Source organism: Perissodus microlepis, chromosome 2 (assembly GCF_051167445.1).
Source record: "Perissodus microlepis isolate ML-2025 ecotype Zambia chromosome 2, ASM5116744v1, whole genome shotgun sequence".
Taxonomy (NCBI): Eukaryota; Metazoa; Chordata; class Actinopteri; order Cichliformes; family Cichlidae; genus Perissodus; species Perissodus microlepis.
This window is the reverse complement of record NC_140462.1, coordinates 22,176,732-22,203,172: the sequence shown is the minus strand read 5'-3', so window position 1 is coordinate 22,203,172 and position 26,441 is coordinate 22,176,732. Positions and strand designations below refer to the sequence as shown.

The 26,441-nt window shown below is 44.9% G+C and overlaps 2 protein-coding genes across 5 annotated transcripts in view; one reads left to right on the top strand and one right to left on the bottom strand.

Annotated features, from left to right (window-relative positions):
* The window catches only part of htr4 (5-hydroxytryptamine receptor 4), a 142,975-nt gene that overhangs the window by 92,621 nt on the left and 23,913 nt on the right, over positions 1 to 26,441 (top strand). For 2 of the 4 annotated variants that reach the window (XM_084952663.1, XM_084952654.1), the window contains exons 5-6: positions 3,551 to 3,704; positions 8,061 to 8,662. In XM_084952663.1, the coding sequence (XP_084808789.1) occupies positions 3,551 to 3,704; positions 8,061 to 8,662 (756 nt within the window). Of the gene's footprint in view, positions 1 to 3,550; positions 3,705 to 8,060; positions 8,667 to 24,078; positions 24,170 to 26,441 lie in introns of those variants that run through there. The other 2 variants (XM_084952669.1, XM_084952677.1) reach the window with 2 other exon arrangements.
* On the bottom strand, positions 338 to 1,833 carry LOC146392744 (uncharacterized). Its single transcript, XM_084952686.1, has one exon. It carries the CDS (start codon positions 1,687 to 1,689, stop codon positions 1,081 to 1,083), a length of 609 nt encoding a protein of 202 aa, XP_084808812.1. The 5' UTR covers positions 1,690 to 1,833; the 3' UTR covers positions 338 to 1,080.

Below are 26,441 nucleotides of genomic sequence, written 5' to 3'. Positions count from 1 at the left end.
AATTAAATATCAAGAATATTACAGAGCTGAAATATATAAGTGTGGCAGGGCATGGTGTGTGGTGCAGCTGTGGGGGAGGCGGACACACCTGAGCAGCATCAGCAATCACACTCTGCTTAAAAGCAGAATGAACTGGGTCCTGGGGGCGTTGTTGTTGTTGGTGTGTTTGGCTGGCAACTGAAAAGCTGCAGTTGCGTGTAAGTTACGACAACCAGAAATAAAAGAAAGTGTTGAAAAGTCAACGTGTGCAGTATGTGCCCGGGTCTGCTACGTCTGTTACAATAAGATTGACATGTTACTTTACCCTGTAAAACTTGTGGGCATGTGCAAAAACTATTGAATGAATGAATGAATGAATGAATGACAGCTTTATTTGTCGCAAGCAGGTTGCCCTGCAGCGAGATGGTAACCCCCCCGACCTTACACACATAACACAGACATCACATGGGATTACAAGTCGGAGATCGGTAGCGTTACAAGAAAAACACTGAAATGTACACAACAACGGGAAGGTACAAGAGGAAAAAAAGAGACCTCCACTCATGCTGTGCTTCCATGGTAGGACAGCACGAGAACAGGAAACAAAAAAACTCCTCTGCACAAAAAAGCACATAAATGTCCACAGCACAACATTATGGAAGACATGACAAGCCACAGGGATGGGTAGGGGATGAGGAGTAACCCCAGGCAACACAGCAGCCATCCTGCGACGGCGCCGTCATCTCTTCGACAGCACGGGCCCAGACCCGCCTCGTGTTCCCAGGGGGCAACAAGCGTCGAAGGCGTAGGAAAGGGAGGGGGGATGAGTGAGTGCTTATCAGTGTAAGTGTATGTGTGTGCGTGTCCATAGTTCAGCTGAGACAGTGTCCTTCGGCCTATCAGGCTAAGAAAACAGTCCTCCAGCCAATCCAGGTGACCTTGCATGGGACGGGAAGAATAGCCGTAACACAGTCGTTATCAGGGAGTGATTGTTCGGCTCCAGCCTTGGGCCTGCAGCTGGCGCCGTGATGGGGGTCCGCAATGTTGATGTTGATTTTGTAAATTTCCATGCGAGCAGCCCAGGAGAATTTTCAGGCTGCCCTAACACTCTGACACTGGTCTCTCGATCTCCCGTTGGACAGTCGCGAGCCTCCCCATGATGGTATCAAACTTCTGTTCCATGGTGTTGTCATTCTTTTGATTCTGAGACCTCACAACTGCAGTGATCCGTTCCGCGATGTCTTCCAACTGTCGCTCAAGGGTCTCATTTTGAGCAGGCCTCTCTCTGATGTATCCCCCCATACGCTCAATGTTGTTGCTTTGAGCCTTCACAGCCGATGCAAGCGTCTCCAAGGTGTTGACCATATTACGTTCGGTGTGAGAGGTCGCGCCTCGTCCCATCGCTTCGAATCCAGCGGGCAGCCTTGGGGGGGTTTGAACAGCCGGTTCCGCTCTCTTATTTCTCCGATAAACCAGGGCTAAGCCAACTCCGATCAGCAAGAACCCTGTTATCACGGTTCCGAATAGATAGATATCTTCAGCGTCCTCGATCGACAGTCCCGCCAGGCACATGACCCTCCAGTTCTGCCACCCGTCCATCGTGTATCCGGCAGGGAAAGTCCCTCCAGGGCACTCAGGCTCTCCCGAGCCCAGACTTCTCGTTGAGAAAAGGGTGTCAATAGCATTCAGAGACCAGTTGATCAAATCCATAATTCTCTTTTAGGTTTTAGAGAACGACAGTGAGAGGCTATTCCAGGGAAAGTAATGCACACGAGACAAGACAAGGACACAGAAGCTAAGCAGGAAAGATAAGAGTGAGGAGGAGAGGAGAAAGTGCGACCGCCTTCGCTGAGAGCCAAGAAAGAAATGTATATTGCAGTATACTGATTGGTTAAACTGCTATTTTATCACCTGAATATCAAACACCACCTTTAACGCAACAGCTTAAATCAAGTAGAAGAACTCGTGGGAGTCTTCTGTTCTGTATTCCTCGTATTCTGACTTCTAGTTATATTTTTGGACTTTTACAGCATTCTCCTATTTGTTGGTGGTCTGCATTTCCCTCTTTAGTTCTTATTGTTGACTTCCTGTTTCACTTGCATTTCTGATAATTGAGTATGCCTCTGTCTTGTTTCCTCCCAGCTGTGGTCAATCCTCATTACTCCTCAGTGCGTGAGAGTGTCTGCTTAGCCTCACTGTGTGTTTTCGGGTTCCTGTTTCTGGGTCTTCACCTTCTAACCATCCACACAAGTCTGCAGACTCTGCAGCTTCAGCACAGGAAGAAGTTTTGCACCTGAAACAAACATACGGCGGCTCACAGAAGCACTTTGTGTGCAGGAGGTCAGGAGGTCCATTTTGGTTGGTTGACTTTATCTGTTTCCTGTCACGGTGGAACAGGCTTGAGCTCAGTGACCAGATAAAAGTGCAGATATGGAGGCTTTGTTCCCATGAGAAACACCACATCTGTCATCAGAGCTTTGATAAAAGGATTAATCAGCCTCTTTATCCTCATCCTTCTCATTTCTCTTTTCCTCTTCCTCCTTTGTTTTTATCTTTACTTCCTTTTTTAATAGCTTCCTCGCCTTCCTTTGGTTTCATGTCTCTCCCAGTCTGTTGCTTAGAGTGAGACGTGGAGCTTCCCTCAAGTGTGTGAAGAGGCAGAAGTTTGATTGAACATCACAGGGAGGAGTTTGTGTTTAATAGGGCAGGGTTAGAGTTAGGCCAGAATCATCATTATTATTGATTTTAAATAATATTTAAAGGAATACCCCACCACAGGCCCAGCCCCCTGTGTGCAGTGTTGGGTTACTGGCAGATGCAGCAGAGGATCCGGGTTTGTGCCTCTGGGAGACAAGTGGCTGAACAGTGTGAAGAAAAGGCCTCAGATGGTCGGTGATGGTGTCAGCATGGCTCCTCTGGTCTTCAGCTGAGCCTTCGGGATGCAGAATGGGGCAATAAAACTGTGATCGAAGGGTGGGATCAAAGCAGAACAGATGGAGGACAAAAGCAGAAAGGCGAGACGTGAGGGCGGGATGAGAGAAGAGGTACAGAGATGATGATGATGATGGATGATGATGAGAGACAGGCTCAAAGAAAGACAGAGTGGAAAGAGACATTACGGGAAGGTAATGGGAACCGTGTCATTGCTGAAGTCAGTGCTAATTGGTGGCTTTTATTCGCGGTTAGCATGTTTTTGTAAATGCAGGATGGTGGAAATGTCCTCTTGTCTCGCTCTCTGAAACTGGAAAACAGAGCCAGGAGGTCGGGGGGGACAGAAGCCAGTTTATTCATAGTGACTCTTTGTATTTTTGGCTCTATTCATGGATTTGCTCATTTATTCCAGGCAACAGAAAATAAAATAAGAGATGCTCGGACTCGTCGATTCCTTTAACTTTCACGTTCTCTACCTGTGCTCTACCTATCGAACCATTTCACAGCTCGCTTCCTTTTCTTCTTCTTCTCTTTGTCAGGTTTAGGGTGAAACTGTGTGTTTGTGGCAATTTTTAATAAGTGTGTGTGAGTCTGATTCCTGTAATCATACTTACGCTCTCTCTCTGTCATCTCCCTGCAGATACTACGCTATCTGCTGCCAGCCTCTGGTCTACCGGAACAAAATGACGCCCATGCGAGTGGCTTTAATGATCGGCGGCTGCTGGGTCATTCCCACTTTCATCTCCTTCCTGCCCATCATGCAGGGCTGGAACAGTATCGGCATCGACCACCTGGTGAGTGCTGCGGGCTGGCGTCCGCGTGGGAGGCGGGATCTTTTTCACAAGTTCGTGGAAGTGAAAGCTGCCCGAGGAGACACAAAGACGAGCCAAAGATGGAAAAAAGCTGAACAAAATATGTTTAGCATAAACAGAAAAAAAAATGGGATTCTGGGAAGTTTTGTTTACACGAAGAAGAAATGCTTCATGCGTTGCTGTGGCAACAACAACAACAACAGCATATCAGACACAGAGACAGACGGACGAGGCTGCCGACACCACAGACACAGGGTTGAGTTGTGTTTGAGTTCAGTTTAAGATCCGCTGTGACACAAGCGCCACGCAAAGAACGGAAACAAAATGACGCTCTCACAGATTCAGTCTGGGCAAACGGGTTTCACTCAGACCGGCGTCTATGAGGCTTTCAGGAAAAACTTCTTCCCTTTAAATGTTTATTTCTTCTTGCCCTCTGAAAGTTTTCCATCTGAAAAAGAAAATTCATAAAATCAGTTCTTAAAACTGAGACGAGCGCCCGGGACTCTCTGGAAACACTAATTTTCCCTGGAACATCCCAGAATATTTACACGTGTGTTTCCCTCCCACCAGCCTACATATTCCCGTGTATTATACTGTGGATGATTAACATCCAGATGTAAGACAGATGGAAACAGTGTGAGCAGAGAGGTCAGTGTGGAGCTCAGCTGCCTGACGATGACCACACCTTACCTGTCTCAGGTGTAAGAACTCTCTGATCTTCTCTCCGCGTGTCGGGAATAACTGACTGAGTATTAATGAGATCACAGCTTTGGTGTCATGTGCAGAAACATGGGCGTCTCTGACTTCAGAGGTACACCTGTGAAGCTGCAGGTGAGGCTCACTGATGTGAAGGCAACATTCAGCAGCTCGATGACCTCTGACCCCTCAGTGTATATCCATGAAGCCATTAGAATAGGTCCTGAGACCAGCATCACTGCCTTCTGATGCACACGCAGTCATTCTGACTATAAGCTGCCTTAAATATGGAGAATGCTCTGAGTTCAGGGGTAAAAAGTTAACCTTACTGCCAAACCTCTGCTTTGTAAGCATGTCAGATATACTCTGTGTTCTCTGCTGTTTAAATGTGGAAATCTCTGCTTTAACCCATCCACCTTCCACTCGGTGAAAACAGTCCACTGAGACTGAGGTGTTTCGCTCCATATAAGCCACAGTGATCACAAGGAACAGAGACGATTTGCTCCTGCGCCCCCCTGCACATGTGGATCGGGCTGCCCTGATGTTGGGACGAGAACGGGGCAGATAACATTCTCACTTAGCTGTGACTCAGTAAAAGTGATTCCACTCTGCCCGACACACAGCCTGAAGAGCAGCACTGGCCCACAGAGCACCTTCATCCTCTCCACCATCTCCCCCTGATCATATTTATTAGGGGTGGGTTTTAATAATCGATTCATCGATTAAAATCGATTCTGGCTTGGATAACATGATATCGATTCATTAAAATCCTGAATCATTTTTTTATATAAATGTATTTTGCCCAAAATTCCAGAATCTCAGGTGAAATGTCACAAAATTTTGACAACCACCAAACATTTAAAACAGTAAATGAGAGCAGGTACACGACTTCTGCACAAAGACGTAAACACAAAGCGTGGACCGCATATCAGAATCAGTGAGATGTCGCCTTTCTCACCCGACGGCACGGACACAGTCGGGGCTGAAAGCCGACAGCTCGCTGATTCTGATGTTTCGGCGGGTCCGCGCTTTGTGTTTATGCTCTTTTTGCGCTGATTCTAAAGCTGTTAGTTTTATCTCTCTCCAAACCAGCAGCAAAAGAAGATCCAAACTAAGCTTCACATAAACATCGTCATGGACTCCCTCTGACTTTTGCTGTTTTGCTTCCACCACAAGAAAATCACACTTCATGCACGGCTCTCTCTCTCTCTCTCTCTCTCTCTCTCTCTCTCTCTCTCTCTCTCTCTCTCTCTCTCTCTGTACTTCAAGAACAGTTTCCCGTCTATCCCCGAAATCTGTTTTCTGCATTATTCGCTTGCTTGTTACGCACAAGACTACAGTTATTTACAGCGCTGTCGGCCGATGTTTTTTTTTCCTTTTACTTACTTCCGAAAAGAAAACCTAATTTCTGCCGTTCAATAGGCTTCTGAACAAATTTAAACTTTTTAAAATTATACAAAATGCAAAACGCTTAGCTGTGTCTCTAATAAAACCGCTGTAACTTCAGGGGTAATGTTCATAAATTGATTAATGGTTTTCTTTCGTTTTTGATATACTGCAGAATATTTTTATAAAATCCCAGGAAAATCTCCTTCATGTTTTTCTGTGTTTTATCTTCAGCTACTTTGACACAAAGGCATCTGCTGTGACACTTACACCTTTGGTAAAGTCTGGAAAGTGTCAGCTTCCTTTTTATAGATGCAAAAATATGTAAATGTACTGATCTGAATTATAATATTTCTGACTGTCTGAGGCAAAATTTCCCAGATTCAAATCGAATTGAATCGAATCGAATTGAATTGAATCGTGGATTGAATCGATTCAGGACCTTGTGAATCGGAATCGAATCAATTCTAGAAATCAGTGACGATACCCAGCCCTAATATTTACTGTCAGTCTGTATAAATCCACTGATTCAGGTGAGAGCAGGTTACTACCTCTGTGATGAGTGGATCAGTCAGTGTAAGGTGATGCAGTGTAGCATGACGTGACCACACAGTCAGTGAGATGTGTGGGTGTGTGTTTCCCTGTCTGTGCGTGAGAGTGTGTGTGTTTGTGTGCGTGTCTGTGTGTGTGTGTGTCCATCCTGCCTTACACACTCATTTATATTCCTCCAGCTGTCTCGGCTGCTGCTCGCTGTTTTCAGAGATGATGGGCTCTGGTGTCATAAACAGTCTGATAAATAAAGTCTTTAACAACATGAGCATCGCGGAAATCATTCTCACATGTGTGTGTGACCGAAAACAAACACGGAGGGAAGGTTAGAGAGCGAGTGCACGAGGAGACTGTGAAAGAGAGAGAGATTGTCCCCTGCCACCATTAACCTCGCTCACACCGTCCATCTTCATCCAAACGCCAACAAAACTTTCTCTGAGCTGCCTGTCAACACAAGGACCGGGGTCACACAGACACACATAAAGTCAGAGACACACACACTCACACAGTGGCAGCAGCTCTCGTGGGGCTCATTAAGCTGCTGAGTGTTGCGAGTGATTTTGGCATAGATCACGTGGAAACGAGTGTTTTGTGCAGACCTGTCGGGCAGCTGGGGCTCGTGTCACTGCTGTTTCTGATGTGCTGATGACTTTATGAAGACAGCTCTGTGGTTTATCCTGATCATTTCCATCAGTGAGGTTTGAGTCTTTCAGGTGTTCCTTCATTGTGTCACCTGAGCTTTTTCTGAAACACTCTGCCATACTAACATTTACTGTTATTATAATGTTCTTTTAATGTTCTGATCATTTCAGCTTTGTGTAACTTCATAAATTAGACCGACGAGTCCTCATAGGAGTTTGGAAGTTTCTTTGCATGCTTACATTAATTACATTTTAAGGACACATGCAAATAAGAATGTCCCCGGAGTTTTGCTGACTGTAAATGGAGCTGTTATAAGTGGTACAGTGAGCAGTCGTGTAGTATTTGAAGAAAGATTTGATCCATGATTAATGTCACATCATTGCACTGTGGAAGGAACTCGCCTTACAGCCAACGATTAGTTTTCTATTTTTTTGCCTTCCTGAGCATCAGAACCGGAGCATAGCAAGACTCTACCAACAAAATGTAAGCAGCATATTTTATAGGAATAAATATCAGATATACCGTGTTTCTACACTGTAAATGTGAAATGTAAATGTAAATCTTTTGATCACATCATGGGTCACTGAGCAGGTTCAGTGCTTTTCCTAAAAATGCCCAAATCCCGTATCACGCCTGTGACTAGACAAACTAGACTCTTGAAAACTAAAAGCACTAGAATAAAATAAAAATGATCAAATTAGAATGAACGACTGCAGAGAGCGCGTTGGTCCCCGTTAGTTCAGTCATTATTATGGGCTTTGATGGATGTGTTTCTGGAGACAGACATCCTGCACAGATTTTCCTGCCTCTGACACGTGCCCTGCATACAATCATTAAAAACGATGAATGTAGTAAAAGCTGAACTCAAATAAGAAAAATCACCCAGGAAACTGAATTTAAAATGAATTTTAAATGAGGTCAAATGAAATAAGAGTAAAACTAGAGAAAAACAGATAAAGTGGAATAGCTGCAGCTGGTCGCATGTTACGGACAGCCCGGTCAGCTGGTCACAGCAGCGAGCTGAGCCTGTGTGCGCACTGACTTTTCTCCCTGCTCTTTCACCAGATTAACGAGCGGCGCTTCAACAACAGCAGCAACACTACGTCCTGCGTCTTCATGGTCAACAAGCCGTACGCGCTCACCTGCTCCTTGGTGGCCTTCTACATCCCTCTGGTCCTCATGGTGCTGGCCTACCAGAGGATCTACATCACAGCCCGGGCGCACGCCCTGCAGATCAGTATGCTGCAGCGGGCCGGAGGAGCTGGTACCAGTGCTGCCGGGACTTCTGGTGGGGTCGGCGCCGGTGCACCGGATTCTGCCGACCATCAGCGCAACCACCGCATGCGAACAGAAACTAAGGCGGCAAAGACGCTGTGCATCATCATGGGCTGCTTCTGCCTGTGCTGGGCGCCGTTCTTCATTACCAATGTTGTGGACCCCTTTATAGACTACACCGTGCCCGAACAGCTGTGGGCTGCCTGCCTATGGCTGGGCTACATCAACTCCATGCTGAACCCCATCCTCTACGCGTTCCTCAACAAGTCCTTCCGCCGTGCCTTCCTTATCATCCTGTGTTGCGGGAGGCAGAGGTACCGCAGACCGTCCATCCTCGGCTCCGGCGCTCCGTGCACGGCCACGCAGATAAACGGCTCCACGCACGTGCTCAAGTAAGTCCTGTCCCACCCAGAGACCGAAGGTGTGCAGTCATACTCGGCCCACTCATTTACAGTCATACAGCACAGTGTTTATTGGTCTGCACACAGACAAGCTTGACCTGGATGCTGTGGGTGTGGGTGCTGTTGCCCCTTTTTTCTCTAAATGTTGGGAAAACATTCAAAACTAATTGAACATTTAGGAAAATTTGCACGACATCTGGTGCGTGCAGGCATTTTAAAGTTTGAATGTAGCTTGTTGGTATTAGAGCACATGTAGCACAGGGTTTTACAGTCACCCCAGACTTTAGTGTATTACTGCAGTATTTCTGTTTATTGGTATTTCAGTAGTAATCTTTCATCACGCCTGCAACCGCTTCATGAATTGTGCACATAGAACAGTGTTGAATGGAGAAAACTGTGTTTCCATGTGTGTTAGAGACGACCTTATCTCTGTAAGTACCCTCTCCTGTCCCTGCACACTCAAACGCTGCCTTGGCTTCTGACTCGTCCACGTAATTCAGTGTGTGAAGGTAGAAATGTGTTTTACAGCAATAAGGACACGTGTGTTGAATATTTTATTTTTTCAGTGTGTTTTAATAGAAGGATCTTATCTGTGCTTGGGAAAGACAAATGATGCAGTGCAGTCCTGTTTCTGCTGGAAGGGTCAAATCATCGAGCAGAGGCTGTTTATGTGACTGAAATATGAGTCATGTATGTTTAAGAAAAAGACAGGAAGCTGTTACATCTGCAACACCTTTTATCTCCGCCTATTACACAGAAACATGTAGCCATAGGTGGACATTATGTCTTCATACAGGACAAAGGTTCATACAGATTCTGTTCCTCTGTTCCCTTCATTATCCTCAGCCCAGGTGTTCTTAGCTCCTCATACTTCTTTTAATCCTGCCTACCTCCTATTTCAGGTACTGTGCAGTGGTTCAGGAGTATTTTAGGTGCTGTGCAGTATTTCAGGTACTATGCAGTATTTCGGTAGTATTTCAAGAGTATTTCAGGTACTATGCAGTATTTTGGTAGTATTTCAGGAGTATTTCAGGTACTATGCAGTATTTCGGTAGTATTTCAGGAGTATTTCAGGTGCTGTGCAGTATTTCGGTAGTATTTCAGGAGTATTTTAGGTACTATGCAGTATTTCGGTAGTATTTCAGGAGTATTTCAGGTACTATGCAGTATTTCGGTAGTATTTCAGGAGTATTTCAGGTGCTGTGCAGTATTTCGGTAGTATTTCAGGAGTATTTCAGGTACTATGCAGTATTTTGGTAGTATTTCAGGAGTATTTCAGGTACTGTGCAGTGTTTCAGGAGTATTTCAGGTACTATGCAGTATTTTGGTAGTATTTCAGGAGTATTTCAGGTACTATGCAGTATTTCAGGAGTATTTCAGGAGTATTTCAGGTGCTGTGCAGTATTTCAGGAGTATTTCAGGTACTATGCAGTATTTCGGAAGTATTTCAGGAGTATTTCAGGTACTGTGCAGTATTTCAGGAGTATTTCAGCTGCTGTGTAGTATTTCAGGAGTATTTCAGGAGTATTTCAGGTGCTGTGTGCAGAATGTGAAGCACGCACCTGCTCGGGCAGACGTTGAGCTCTACACAACTGTGAGCTACGGTTTTTGTGTTGTTTCAGTTTTCTCGACCGTTGCCATACCTGTTCATTCTCTGCAGGACACACACATGGATGTCAGATATTGCTGGAGCCTTCATATTTGAGTCGCGGGGCGTTTCTGTGTTTCCTGTCGGCTCTGCTGTGTTCCTGCCGCTGTGGAATCAAACTGTTTTCATCCACAAATGTTCAAACTTAACATCAAATTAAATTTAGTCTGCAGAACTGCATGCTAAATCTAATTTTGCACTCATATTAATATTCTATACCTCCATAGCAGAGTTTTGCAACAGCGCATGTTATTTGCTTTCAGGAGGAAGAATCCATGGCGTTCCATAATGAACATCATTAGAAGTTGAATTTCCTGCGTGGTGACTTTTTAAAATATTTGTACTTATCCTGTACTAATATTTGACTGTAATACCGGTGTTATAGGCATGTTATTCACCACAAACACATAATTAAGCCTCCTGGTGTGACACTCCACCGTGCAGCACCACCTCTGGACTGGAGGACATTCACTAGTCAGTTAGTTTTGCGCTTCCTGGTGAATGATCAGGATCTGTGGGCTCTGTGGAGGCACAACAATGTGTGATCTAATGTACTGTATACCAGCGGCCCCCAACCTTTTTTGCGCCACGGACCGGTTTATGCCCGACAATATTTTCATGGACCGGCCTTTAAGGTGTCGCGGATAAATACAACAAAATAAAACTAGTACCGGTACCGAAAAAAAGAAGATTTATTCATAACACACGTGAAAAGACCCAGGAAAACCGAGTTAACGATAAAAACGATAACAAAATAACGCTGAAAAACGATAAAAACCCTGAAAACCATACATTTCACACCTGAGCCTCAACTCTTGCGGACCAGTACCAAACGACTCACGGACCGGTACCGGTCCGGGGGTTGGGGACCGCTGCTGTATACTATACTGTATCTGGTGCTCGTGTGACCTCTCAGATTAAAAATATCCACATTTCAGAGTTTGACAGTCACGCTCAAACACCCACAAAGAACCTAAACATACAAATGTGTTTCCCAGGATACCAGCTACATCTGCACACACCTGGCAGGTGACAAATAAATGATGCATCGCTCTGTCCATCATTTCTTTTTCTGTTGGATCCCTTTGGGATCCAGGATTGTCCTCCTCATGTCTCTGTGTCGTACTCTGTATGCTCCACACTGCTAAAGAACATTTTCAGCTTATTACCATCAGTCTTACCAGAATTACCTGTTGTTGCTGTTCCCACAACTAGTGATATGGCTGATGTCTTATATGGCTGATAAGACATGGAGAAAACAGAGAAAACAGACGCAGCATCCATATTTAATATTTAGCATCATGTTGCAGGTAAACGATGACCTTGTCTGCGATGGTGAGACTCGAATCAGCTTCTGATTCACTGATCGCAGATAAAGCACTTTGGGTGTGAGAGATGATAATCAAGTAACTAACATAAATTTACATAATCAAAGTAGTTAAAAATAAAATCAAAATTAAATGTAAAATAATGAAAACATATCAAATTAAAACAGGTTTCTTGGTGCAAAGACAGAAGAGCAGGTGTGTCAGTCCTATCACCTGATCGCCTCATTGAGTGATGTAATCAGATTACATTTACAGTGGTTGTCTTTGTGGGACAGTTAAACCTGCTGAGGTTTTCTATAAAAACTGGATTCATGTGAAGCTCCTTGCAGGCAATAACACATGTTTATCAGTGGCATTGCACATCACCTCTTATTTGCGGAAATATTAATATAAATATTCATATATGTTCAGTCTGGATTAAGAATGAGATTAAAGAAATAAAGAAGTCCAGCTAAGTGAGATTAACAGATCTCAAAAAGAAGTGGACAGACGTCTCCAGTGATCATTGATCCTGAGCCTGACGATGACTGGGCGGAGACTCAACCCTATCTGAAGGGGCTGTGGCCCACATCATGAAACACGCCACAGCCTGTTATTCAGACAGAAAGTCAGAAGCCACCGACACTTTGTCTGTGTGTGCCTTTGCTATTCACTCTTTCACTCCTCGTTGGTTTTACTTCCTGTGTTGTTGCTCGGGATCGGATTTTTTAATGTCCTCACATGAGTCTGATTAAAGTTGAAGTTCAGCCTGAGTAATCTTTCTCCTGAACGTCATGACAGTAAAGGAATATAAACCTAACCTGAGGTACCTGTCCACTTCATCAGGCTTCACCACTGCATGTACAGTCAGCAAAACAATCTGCGAGCATGGGGCACAACCCCCATGTCACCTTCTTTCATTGACTCATGAAGTCGAACAGGCCAAAGCAGTTTTCACAGCTTTGAGGTTTTGTGTTTTGTACTGCGGCGCAGCATTGTGAGGTGACACCGCGCTCAGTGTTTACACAGGAAGTCATTCACTGATTAATCATTCATGGACAAAACAGGCACAGGGCAGGGGGGAGAATGGAGACAAAGAACATTTCCCTTTTCTGCTCTGTTTCTTTTTCTTTCTGTCTTCAAAAATCTTTTTATGAATAAGTGGATGTTATTGTGAGCAATAAGCTTCTTGCTGGTCAGAATCGGCATCCGCGCAGCCCGACACGTCACACTGCTGAACACTTCAGGTTTAGAGCGTCTCTGGTCCATTATGAGATGATGGGATTGAGCTCAGTCCTCAGCAGCTGCTTTTAGGAGGACTTCACCCGGCCTGGTGTTGCTGCTGATGCATTGCTGTGAGCAGTAAGTGGAAAGGTGGCATCCTGCTTTAAAGAAGTCTTGGACGCGTTTGTGCCGCAACATGCAGGAAGTGAATTCATTTAAATAGTCCGAGCGAAAGTGGCTGGGAGGAACGCGGTTATTAAAATCACATAAGGCTGTGTCAACATATCGCAGCATCAAACCAAGATCAACAATAAAACAATACAACGGAGTGGGTGTACACCTCGTTCATCATCTTCATCATACCCGCCGGGTTTATTTATGTGAAAAGCAGACTGGTGTCACTTCCACCACTGCACTGTTTCACACTCTGTGAGGTTTAAAGCAGTTAGACAGAGATAAGCCCGGGGACGACGCCACAGCAGAAGCACCTCTGCCTGTATGAAGGGAATAATTGTATGGTAATTACACCACCGTGGTTTTTATTTCCAGGTGACTTCACACTAATGAAAACACAATTATGTATATTATGTTCCAGTCCTGATGACAGATCCCCCTGAAGCCTACACCGGCTGGATTTTACAGCAGACCTTTAGCCTGACAGAGCCGGAGGAGGAATCACTGCCAAATGCCAGAGGTGTGTTAGCACGCTCTGAGATGGCTTCTTTGTCTGTAACATTACAGCGAGTGTTCAGGAGCAAGACCCACGGTGGGATTAATACGTGTCTGATTCACTCAGGGCGCTGAGTCGAGCTCTCGCTGCGCTCTGACATTATCCACAGGAAGTGACGACACATTCGTCTTCAGCGACTCCTCCATGCAGAGTCACCCGAGCCTGTGCTGTCACCAGGTCCATCTTAGTGTGTGTGCATAGGTGTCACTTCATCTAACAAACTGGGCGTGTGTAGGAAGACGTCATGGAAGCTGCCTTTTGGGAAATGACGTGTTGATAGACGTGGCGCTCGGCGCTCATTTGCTCTGATTGGAGTTCATTCCGGTTCGACTCGGCGTGCTCTCTGTACCAGAGCTATTCACAGACTGCAGGAAAGTCACGACTCAGTCAGGCAGATAATGACATGGCCCGTTACTGTCCCGTTGTTGCTGTACAGTTATGAATTTGACTGAGACGGCTGATAAACGTGGAGGTGAAGGAAGCTGACGTATACGAAGAGACAAAGGAAGTTATGTGACTTCTCGCTCCTGCTACAGGAAATAAATCTAGTGGAAAAAAATCACATGTAGTGGATGAACACAAACATATTAGATTCTATAAATAAGAAGAAGAAAGTTTGGAGCTGCACGCAGGAAGATGAATGTCTCAAAGACGAGCTGGGACTTATAATTTGTTTTGATCTGACGGTAATAATTAGAACCAGCAGACACATAACCAGGACACAAACACTGAGTCAAGCCGCTCCGTTCACACAGAGCTGCACACAGTTACAGAGGAAACCTGTCGCAGTGACAGCAGCGTGAACACAACCTGTGCTTTGGCTCCTGTTTCACACTGTCTCTTATTCTTTACTGGCCTCTTCATCAGGCTTCACTGCTGCATGCACAGTCAGCAGACTGGTTCAGTTTTCACTTTTACGATAAAATAAGATGATGAATGTATGTGTTGTTGTGTAGTGAAGATCAGCTGTTTGTTTGATACACACTCTGATTATGATGAAGCAGCTGAAGGAAAACATAATACACAATACTTATAGTCTATGCACACACACACACACACACACACACACACACACACACACACACACACACACACACACACACACACACACACACACACACATTAGCCTGCAGAGTGTTTGCAGGTCTCTGGGGTCATATATCTGAAAGTCATTGGTGCTGAAAGAACAAACTGGATAAATAATTCTTCACAAAGATGAAAACAGAAAAACATTGACTGTGCAGAAGGAAAAAACAGGAAGAAAATAAGTATGAGAAAATTATTTAAAAAGAGAGAAACATGAAGAAGGAAGCAGGAAGAAGAACCAAACGGGAGAATGTAAGGAGTTAAAACGAGCCGGTGCGATTTAAGAGACGAGAAAAATGAGGAAGAGGAGGTGCAGAACAAAGAAGGTGCTATCAGCGAGAAGAAGAAAGAAAAAAGCAAAGAACATGAGATGGAGGGTAAAAGCATCCTGAGGAAATGAAAGATGAATGGAAATATTTCAGAATTTAATATCTGAATATTTATAATTGTTTTGGATCCGTGACAGCGACCTGAAGTACATTTTACCCTGACTTAATGGAAGATCTCCATCATTAGTGACACGTTGAGTTTGAGTCACAGAGGTGGTTAAACACACAGCAGCTACAAGCAGACCAACGGTGAGGCAGGAAATCCAGATCATGGTCTAAACACAAGCCACTGCCATGAATTATGACTATAAAGCCAAGTTAATACAGTTTGTGGGCTTTTTCTGAAGATGGTAACAAAATTTACCTCTGGGTTGGTGCTGTGATGGTGACCAGGGAGTCATTTTAGCTGGATGCTAACAAAGCCTGCCTCGTGGTCCACCCTCATCACAAATACGACCACCTTTGGCTCTAAAAGCTGATTTTAAGAGTTTAAACTGGTGTGTGACGTCAGCTTCATTCCTCCGTGTACAGACTCTGGTGCTGATGAGCCTTCGGGTGGTTTTGGTTTCCAGCAGCAGATCCTGGCAGACTCTTCACACACCAAACATCACAAACTAGCCGGTGAGAGGTGGACAATAGAATAGAATAGAATAGAATAGAGTAATCCTTTAATTTTCCCACAAGGGGAAATTTGGTTGTATCAGGAGCAAAAACACACATATACAAACAGAACAGGACACAGAACAGAAACACAATTCTTACATATTTACATCATGGACAATAGTTACCAAAGCAGAGTACTGTAGGTTATTAAAATTAGAGTACAGATAAGTGGCTAACCCAGGTTGTAGTGTGCAAACAGAGCAGGATACTGAAAGATGTTTAAATAGTTAAGAATATTTAGAATAATTAGAAAAGTACAGATTGTGTATTGTACCTGTGCATTAAAAAGTAGACATGTAACTTCCAATAAGTGAGTGTATATATAAACTGAGAAAAGTAATGTGCAAGTTATAACAGTAGAAGTTGTTACAGCACTGAACATCTATGTTTGTTGGGAGCAGTTTTGATTGTACAGTCTCACAGCTGCAGGGAGGAAGTACCTGTGGAAACGCTCTTTCATGCATCTAGGATGCAGCAGTCTGTCACTGAAGGAGCTCTGCAGTTCAGCAACATTTACATGCATGGGGTGGGAGACTCTGTCCCTCAGAGAAGTTATTCTGGCCAGAGTCCTTCTGTCTCCCACCACCTGCACTGGATCCAGGGTGCATCCCGGAACAGAGCTGGCCTTCCTGATGAGTTTATCCAGTCTCTTCCTCTCAGCTGTCGATAAACTGCTGCTCCAACATACAACACTGTAAAAAATGACAGATGCCACCACAGAGTAATAGAATGTCTTAGAAGCGCTCCCTGGACTCCAAAAGACCTTAGCCGCCTCAGCAGGTAGAGTCTGCTCTGACCCTTCCTGTAAAGAGCATTAGTGTTGTGACTCCAGTCCAGTTTATTATTCAGGTGAACACTCTCAATGTCCACTCCCTGGATGTTCACCGGTGCCAGTGTGGTGGGTCTGCGTCTCCAGAAGTCCACCACCAACTCCTTGGTTTTCCCGGTGTTGATCAGCAGGTGGTTCTGCTGGCACCAGTCCACAAAGTCCAGAGTCCACTTTCTGTATTCTGAGTCATCCTCACCTGTGATGAGGCCGACTATGGCAGAGGCGTCAGAGAACTTCTGTAGGTGGCAGCATGGGGAGTTCATGGAGAAGTCTGCAGTGTAGAGGGTGAAGAGGAACGGTGCCAGCACAGTTCCCTGTGGGGCCCCCGTACTGCAGACCAGCGTATCAGAGACACAGCCCTGTGTCCTCACATACTGTGGGCGTCCTGTGAGGTAGTCCAGTATCCACTGGGACGTGTGATGGTCCACTCCTGATAGCTCCAGCTTGTCCCTCAGAAGTCATGGCTGAGAAGATCTCCATCATACGACCATACGACTTATTGGTCCCAGGGGACCAGACATCTCTTTAATGCTTATTAAAGGATGCTTTTTAAGCCTGTATCACTCCCTCAAACGAACCTCCAAAGCTGTAGAAATGTTCCCGGTAATGACTCCAGGGCCTCGTGCTGATTAATGAATGTTGTATCTGTGTCTGAGCAGTCGCACAGCGCTGCTCTGAGAGAACTGATATTCACACTTACAGATATTTTTTAACGTCATCTTCGGTCTTTCTCTCCACATAAAGAATTCCTCTGCAGCTTTTTGTATTTCTGTAAAAACATGAGGCACTCTCCAACGACGCACAGCCGAGGGTAATCTCCCTCTGACAGACACACAAAACACTGAAACACTCTGTACTTCAATTAGCAGCTAATTGTCTTTTCAGATGGAGAAAATCAGCGCATTAGCATCTCATATTGGATGGAAAAGTGGCTCATTTCAACACGGCGCCTCATCATATTAAGAGAGGGATTATTGATGTGCTTATTATGTGACTGATGCAGCTGAGTTTGTTACATTGAGACGCACCACCTCAGGCTGTCTTCAGCCAAATGTGTCAAAGTTTTCTAAATGAAGACGTGATGAGCGTTATTCAGAGCAGGACACTGTGGAAGCAGTGACAGATCTGGGAGAAGGGACAAAATCTTCCATGAAAGTTTAATTCTGACTTCATTAAAGAATTCAACAAAATGAAAGAAGGTGAAGACGCTGTACATCTTCACCTTTGGCCTCTGCTTTGTGCGTGTCGTTGCTTAGAATAAAAAGTGTCATTTATTGATCTGAGCGCTGCTGCCAAAATGGCCATTTTCTGCCTCATTGGAACTGTTTCTATTAGATTGTGCAGGTAGAACTGTTAGGTCATAATTGAATTCAATTCAATTCAATTCAATTCAATTTTATTTATATAGCGCCAAATCACAACAAAAGTCGCCTCAAGGCGCTTCATAGATACAGAGAAAAACCCAACAATCATATGACCCCCTATGAGCAAGCACTTTGGCGACAGTGGGAAGGAAAAACTCCCTTTTAACAGGAAGAAACCTCCGGCAGAACCAGGCTCAGGGAGGGGCGGCCATCTGCTGCGACCGGTTGGGGTGAGAGAAGGAAGACAATTGAAGGCAGTTATTAGTAGAGATGGCACGATACCGCTTTTTTATGTCCGATACCGATATCATAAATTTGGATATCTGCCGATACCGATATGAATCCGATATAGTGTGTTTTTTAATCAATAAAACAGTTTTTTTAATATCGATACGTCATATCGGATCGGTCCATCTCTAGTTATTAGTGTGATTTAGAGGAAGGTTCCAGTTCTTTCAGTTCATCACAGCGAGGATAAAGTGCTTCTCATCTGCAGATGAGATTGCAGATCACAGCTCTGCAATCAAATGCTTGTAAAGGTGGAGTTTTTTCACACGTGCTACATGCTTGGTGGAGGTGATTTTTGAGTTTTGCATGTGTGGCTTCCATGTATGCAGATATGAAATACAAGCAAGCTGACTAAATTTAGCAGGACAATGACTTAAAGAAGAGCAGGTCTTCTAAACTGCTGAACTGCAAACGACTCACAGACACACTACATACAACTCTGCTATGCTCTATATACTATATATACCGACTATATATACTCGCAGGAGCAGAAGAAACATCTGAACTGGAGCCAAAACAACAGGAAGTCTGAACTATTAGGAAGAACTGAGTGACAAAGACCTGAGTGAGGTGGACCTGAGTGACAATGACCCGAGTGAGGTAGTATTGAGTGACAAAGACCTGAATGAGGTAGAACTGAGTGACAAAGACCTAAGTGAGTGGACTTATTCTGGGTGACTTTCAGCTTTTACTCACAGCTGCTGAATTAACAGCGCAGGCTCTGAGCCCCTTCACTGTGCCATGGTTTTCATTCATTTGTGTCTTTCTCTGTTTTTCTACAAATTATTCTTCCACTTTTCCACCTTTCCTGCATACTTCCTGTTTTGTCTCCATTTCTTTCCACCCTCTTCATATTTTCATCTCTTTCTTTTTGCCATTCTCCTGATGTTCTCCCTGTTTGCTTCTCTCCTACTGACAGCACATTTTCAGTGTGTGTGTCTGTGTTTGGTTACACAATTTACACAGATACTAACCTGAAGCAATACCACACACACTGTCCCATGTGTGTGTGGCTAGTGTATCTTTCCATGGGCACTCCTGCAGATGATGAAAAGAGATGCAAAATTTGTATTTTTGCAATCTTGTTCCAGTTCCTATATTTGTTTCTGCATCATGTTTCGCATCTACATTTTTGCTTGTCTGCGTGTGTGTGTGTGTGTGTCTGTCTGTCTGCATGTGTGTAGCTGCATATGTGTGTGTGTGTCTGGATTGCATTGTCTTGCAGATATAAACAAAATCAGAGAAAATCCAAACAGGAAGTGCCTACAAGCTCCGGGATGAATGCTGACAATGCTGTCGGCTGCATTCAGCCCCGGACTCACAGCTGCAGCTACTACTGCACTTGCTCACACTGAGGCTCCGCCTGCACACATGACAGCTTCAGTAACAACCTGTGATAGGCTAAGCTGAGAGGAGTCAGCTGAATTTAAGTCTGATCTAAAGACTCCAAGCTCAGGTAAAGGTGAATAATATAGCATGATTTCAAGCAACTGCGGGCAAAATAACCGCTGGCAATAGGAAGTAAAGCAACTACTAATAAGAGTAACAAATACAGTTGATTGACATGTCAGGGTTAAGTAAATACGTTAGAGGGTTGCCTAGGAAACTGGAGCCTGGATCGTCTGTAAGCGGGGCGACCGTGGCTCAGGGATTTGGGAAGTGCATCTGTAACTGGAAGGTCGCCGGTTCGATCCCTGGGCTCTCTGTCCTGGTCGTTGTGTCCTTGTGTCCTTACTTTACCCTACCGCCTGCTGGTGTTGGCCAGAGGGGCCAATGGCGCGATATGGCAGCTGCGGCTGCAACTGTAGCTTGCCTCCACCAGTGTGTGAATGTGAGAGTGAATGAATTGTAAAGCGCTTTAGGTGCCTTGAAAAGTGCTATATAAATGCAATCCAATCCATTGTCAAAGGAGCGTCTGGACTTCTTTAAGTTGCTTGAAGACGTTTCACCTCTCATCCGAGAAGCTTCTTCAGTTCTAAGGTCAAATGGTGGGGAGTCCCAGATTTAAACCTAGTGGGAGTATCCCCCCGCAGAGGGACTAAAAGACCCCCTGATGATCCTCTAATCGCCTGAGCCAAGGTGTGAAACCGGGTGTGGGTCCCAATCAACCAGGGTTTCGGGTGAGTTCATTGTGAAACCTGGCCCCACCTTATCATGCGAATTCCTGAGGTCAGATGGCCCAGGATGTGAGTGGGCGTTAAGGCGTCTGGGGAGGGAACTCAAAACTGGATTATAGATGGCAGACAGTTGGTGTCGTAAACCATCTGTTCAAAGATGGTCGCTCACAGTGGACATAGATGGCTTCTTTCACTCCTCTTTCAAACCATCTGTCCTCTCTGTCCAAAATGTGAACATTGGCATCCTCGAAAGAGTGACCTTTGTCCTTAAGATGCAGCTGGACTGCTGAGTCTTGTCCTGTGGTCCCTTGTCCCTTGGTCTCTCCAATGTAGAGGTCTGGGCATTCCTCGCTGCACTGTACAGCATACACCACATTGTTAAGTCTGTGTTTTGGCGTTTTGTCTTTCGGGTGAACCAGTTTTTGTCTGAGCGTGTTGCTGGGTCTGAAATGCACCGGGATGTCATGCTTGGAGAAAACTCTCCTGAGTTTTTCTGATACACTGGCTACATAGGGGATGACAATGTTGTTGCGTCTCTCTTTCTTATCCTCCCTCGCTGGTGTCTGATCTTCTTTTCTGTGCCTCTTTGCTGACTTTAAGAACGCCCATTTAGGATAACCGCACGTTTTGAGTGCTTCCTTTACATGCGTGTGTTCCTTCTTTTTCCCTTCAGGCTTAGAGGGAACATGTTCAGCTCAGTGGTGTAGGGTCCTAATTACTCCAAGTTTGTGTTCCAGAGGGTGATGGGAGTCAAAGAGGAGGTACTGGTCCGTGTGTGTTGGCTTCCGGTAAACTTCGATGTTGAGGTTGCCATTCTCTTCAATGTGCACAGCGCAGTCCAGGAAAGGCAAACAGTTGTCCTTTGTGTCTTCCCTGGTGAACTTGATGTTTTTATCCACAGCGTTAATGTGCGCAGTGAAGGATTCCACTTCTTGTGTCTTGATTTTGACCCAGGTGTCGTTGACATATCTGTACCAGTGGCTGGGCACTCTTCCTTTGAAAGAGCCAAGAGTCTTTCTTTCCACTTCCTCCATGTAAAGGTTGGCTATAATAGGTGACACGGGGGAGCCCATGGCACAGCCATGTTTTTGTCTGTAGAAGCCTTCGTTGTATTTGAAGTATGTTGTGGGAAGGCAGAGGTCTAACAGTGTGCAAATCTGATCGGGTGTGAAGTTGGTCCTGTCTTCCAAGGAGCTGTCTTCTTGTAGTCGTTTTCTGCTCCACTACCTCCGTAGTGGGTATGCAAGTGAAGAGAGAGACTACATCAAAGGACACCATGGTTTCATCTGGATCCAGGGTAAGTTTCTGGACCTTGTCAGTGAAGTCGGTGGAGTTCTTGATGTGGTGTGGGGTGTTCCCCACGAGAGGAGCAAGGATGGTAGCAAGGTGTTTAGCAATGTTATAAGTGGCTGAGTTTATGCTACTGACTATGGGTCTGAGTGGGACAGCTTCCTTGTGGATTTTAGGAAGTCCATAAATGCAGGGTATGGCATCCCCCGGGTAAAGGCGGTGATATGTAAGCCGGTCAATGATTTTGTCCTTTTCAAAGTCTTGAAGGCAAGCTTCCCCTCTGCGGGGGGATACTCCCACTAGGTTTAAATCTGGGACTCCCCACCATTTGACCTTAGAACTGAAGAAGCTTCTCGGATGAGAGGTGAAACGTCTTCAAGCAACTTAAAGAAGTCCAGACGCTTTTCTTTGCAAGCTCCTTTGACTACAATGACTTGGATGACTGAGAACCTTCACAGACAATCCAATCCATTATTAAGCAACCGCACATCAGTGATGTGTGATGAGGTGATGGCTTCAACTGTGGACACTGCTTAACTATTATAAAAATTCTAACCAATGAAATGTCAGCACAAAGGCAGGACAAGGTGTACCTTGAAGGGGTGGGAGGGGCTTATAGCGGAGAGGCTAGAGGAGGAAGCCTGTATGTGTCCAGACTCTGGACTGTGTCTGTCCTCGCCGTGTACATGCCACAGCTTTGAAGCAGCATCATGTATTCAGACCCAGAAACAGCCGGACTCGTGTCCATGTCTGACATCGTTGGACAGTTTTCCGTCTCGTCGTCCTGTCTGCCGTCTCTGTGGGACGTTTTTGTGGAGGCTGTTGCATCTGGATCTAAAACCCATCCCTGTTTTCCCTTCAGAGCGTTCTTCTTATCCTACTCTGGAGTGTCTCCAGTGCAGCTCCTATTTTCCAGCCACTCCATGGAATTCCCATTCAGACCACTTGCACCTGCTGACCTGGAATTTCAACCTCAGACTCCAGCTTGTGTCTCCAGCTGGTCCGAATTTTATTTCATTCATCTCTGCAGTCATGGTGGATCTCTGGCTGCGATGCTTTCAGCATCAAGCCCAGAGGAGTCCATCAGGTCATGAGCACGAGCGGCGTTAGCAGCGTGGTTTATTGCCCTCTGTGAGGCCTTTAACCTTGGTGGATTTTAACCCAAGCTGTGTGGCTACATCCAGATGAAATCCTTTCCTGATTGCCAGATCTGGCTCCTTCCCTCATCCTTCGGGTTGAAAGGTCGAAGCTGGTGTTCATTGCGTATACATCATTGGAGTGGTTTTCCAGGCAGCGATGTAAAAACAGCCACAGTGCTGGAAGGATTGATGAGTGATTGATGATTAGAGACAGCACTGCAGATATTATCCGATTTTCAGTATTTACCAAAAAGTATTTAAAAAAACATAAAATTCAGCTGATCGAGGCTGACGCTGCAGCTCCCAGAGCAGGTTATAGCCTTCGTGGAAGCACCAACACCCCTAAACCGCACTAATACACAGCTGTTCAGGCATTTACATGTCCCTCGTTTACCTGTGCCACAGGAATCACAGTGATGGATGGTGTTTATAGGAACAACACTTCCAGTAGTCTGCAGAATCGTTCAGCCCGATGACCAGAAATCCCCCACAGACTGCACATCTCACATCACAGCTCTTCTCTGAGGTCTCGCTGTGTGTTTTCACCACCACTTTTTTTATTGTGGACATGGTGTGTGTGTGCGTGTGTGTGTGTGACTGACTGACTGACTGACTGACTGACTGACCTCACCTTTCACACTCAAAGGCAGTCATCGTGATCAAGCTGCTGTAGAAGTCATCAGACTGCAGCTGTGCTGATGTGCTGGTATTTTATTTTCTCTGAACGCTCTGCAGAGAAAATGTGAGAATCATTGGGACCATCACACCGCACCCTCCACCACCCCAACCACCCAACACCCCCAATCAGCTAATATAAATGAGAAATACGTGGGAACAAGTCAGTGGAGGGAGTGTGGTGTCTGCGTGAGCTTTGTTTATCCTTTCAGTTCTTATTTTCTGAATATGATGCACACACACACACACACACACACACACCTGTGCTGACCAATGGCTAGTCTGGGTGTAAACTAACCTTGTTTTTCCCTTTCTCTCTCCCTGCCTTTGTTTACTCCTTTCCTATTTTGTTTCCTTCCCTCTCTCCTTCCTCTGACCTGCTGTTTTTCTGCTCATATTTTCATTTTTTTTTACTACATTATGAACATAAATCACATTTTTTTCTCAATTTTATGCCATCCTTTCATAATTTCTTCCTTCTGTTATTTAACTTTGTCTTTTTCTTCTTAATGTCACCCTGTTTCTACTCTCTTGCTCTTTATCCCATTTGTCATCCTTTATCTCTATATTTTCACATGTTTTTTTCTATTTTTGTTATTCCTTTTGTCATTTATTTCCTCTCCTCACCGGCTGCACCTGCCACCTCTGATATTGCTTTGTCATCCTTCCTGTGTGTTTTTCCCTCTTCCTCCTCCTCTTCCTCCTCCTGTCTCTCCAGCGGCTGTTCCTCTGCCTCCAAGCTGCTGCTCTGGTTCTGCAACACCAGACCAGTGCCTGTCTAGCTGCTGTCTGTCTCAAGGCTCTATCAAGTGAGTCTGCTTTCTCGCGCGCGCACACACACACACACACACACACACACACACACACACACACACACACACGTCAACATCTGATCTGAGATCACTGAGACTCATCGATTTCCCACTGTGTCGATCACGATAAACAATGATGCTGAAACTCATGCATGAACTTTTCAAAACAGACAGAAGTTATATGTGTGACAAAGCTTTAGTCATACTTTCCTTTCATAACTCAGCATGTGTGTATTCAAATTTTTTTCTAAAAGCCTGAACATTTTTTAACATCAGGCGTGGGTGAAGGTTGAACTCTAGAGGACGGTGAGGTTAAAGCGTGACCTTTTACAGCTGCACACCCAGAATATCAATAACAGTAATCAAAGAAGGGAGAGATTTATTCACCAACGCAGACTTTTACTTTCCTATTTGATTTACTTTTTGCACTTTACGCCCTCCAACCCGCAGGGTCAGCCTGGATCTGGTATGAGAATACAACCAGCACCATCTTTAAAGGCCATCAGGTGTATTTTGAACACCACTTGGACTCAAATGGGCGTAACTGTGATGTATTTCTTAGATCTTTTACAGTTAAAAAAGTTTGAATATTTGAAAGTGTGAGTGCCAGAGACTCAGAGATGATTCACTCTGGCTCAGTCGTGGGAGCAGTCAGATTATTACAGCATTTATTATCCAGGTATTTCATTTTGAACATACATGTGTGGACTGCCGACTGCACGTGTAGATGTGTAGATCCAAAGTAACTGAGGCCCTGCTGGAATCATCCCTCTTAAAGGTCACTGTGCAGGTTTTTACTGTGTGCAGCTTCAGAGCAGTGAAATCTTTCTCTGCGTGCAGGTTTAGAAAGTCTGCAAACTAACCTGAGCAGTCTCAATATCTTAGTCAGGCGTAGTTTTCCTGCATGCTTTGCTAACCTGCTCTCACAGATGATTTGACTCACAGCTGGACTCCAAACAGCTGGAATTATAATTCTAGTTATTTTGTGTAGGAAACTTAAATCACCTGCAGGCGTGTGAAAGGCTTATGTGTTTTATTGCGCACCATTTCCTCATGCAAATGTGCACACAGATATTTTATCTGAGTGAAATAAATGAGTACTGCTAAAAAATCCCAGTTCACTAGCTGGGCCCACGTCCTCATTTTAGGATTGACAGCGTTTTAGTAGGTAAAGGTGAATGCTTGGACATGAATTGAGCTGCGGTTTGGGGAAGGCCTCGAAGGGGACTGGCGACGGCTCCCGGGCCAGGCTGATCCCCGTGTACTAAATAGAAGTGAAGAAGTTAAAGAACTGAGAACAAGGAGGGAGGGAGGGTGGGGCACGTAAATGAGAATGAACAGTTGCAGAACTCGGGGGAACCTATATAGGTGGCAACCGGAAGGAGCGTGTTTGGAGGCGCGGTCCCGCTCCTGAAATTCAGATACATAATCTCCAATAGATTCTCATTTCTTTGTCCTAACAGTAGAAAATATTCATCACCAACAAGAAAAGTAAAGCTCAGGTAAACAGAGCTCTGCTGTGGTGCACGACTTCAGTGTACAACCGGGGGTCTGTGTTTTAGCTAAATGTTGTTGCACAAGTTGGGTCTGGAGACATCCTCATAGCTGTGTGTGTGTGTGTGTGTGTGTGTGTGTGTGTGTACATGCAGATGTAGGAGTGTGTTTTATCTCCGCGCCTCTTTTGGTTTATCTTCTCTTCTCGCCCCTCACTCTAACACAGCATCAGTATTTGGATTTCTATTTTGAATGTAGCTGTGTATTCAGTGCCCTTTGTTTTTCTTGTCCTTCCTTATCTCTGTGTGTGTGTGTGCGTGTGTGGCTGCTAATCTTCCCTGCCTGTTGATGTGCTCCGGGCCGATTGTCTTCGATCGGTTTGGTCTTAAAAAAGCTCCAAACAGCAGCGCCGCTTTTTATCTGTTAGTTAAAAATCGTCCTCTTGTTGCAGCAGACTGTTTGAAAGGCTACCTCCTTCCATGAATGCCTCTGGAGATGGTTTCCCTGAAATGTTTCTGAATGGCTCTTTGCCGGCTTGATCATTACTTTACCCTGTGAGAAGGATGAAGAGTGGTGATGAGTGTGAGGATAAGTGATGTGATGATAAGAATTTTCATTCCCAGCCAGCTCCGACAAAAGAGTTCTTGCTGCAGCGATAACAGTGTAATCGACTGAAGAATCGTGTGTGTGTGTGTGTGGTTCCTGTTTTAAAGCTGAGCGTCATTGGTATGAGAAGAAGAAAATTAACAAAACTCCAAATAAAATTCCCAGGCAG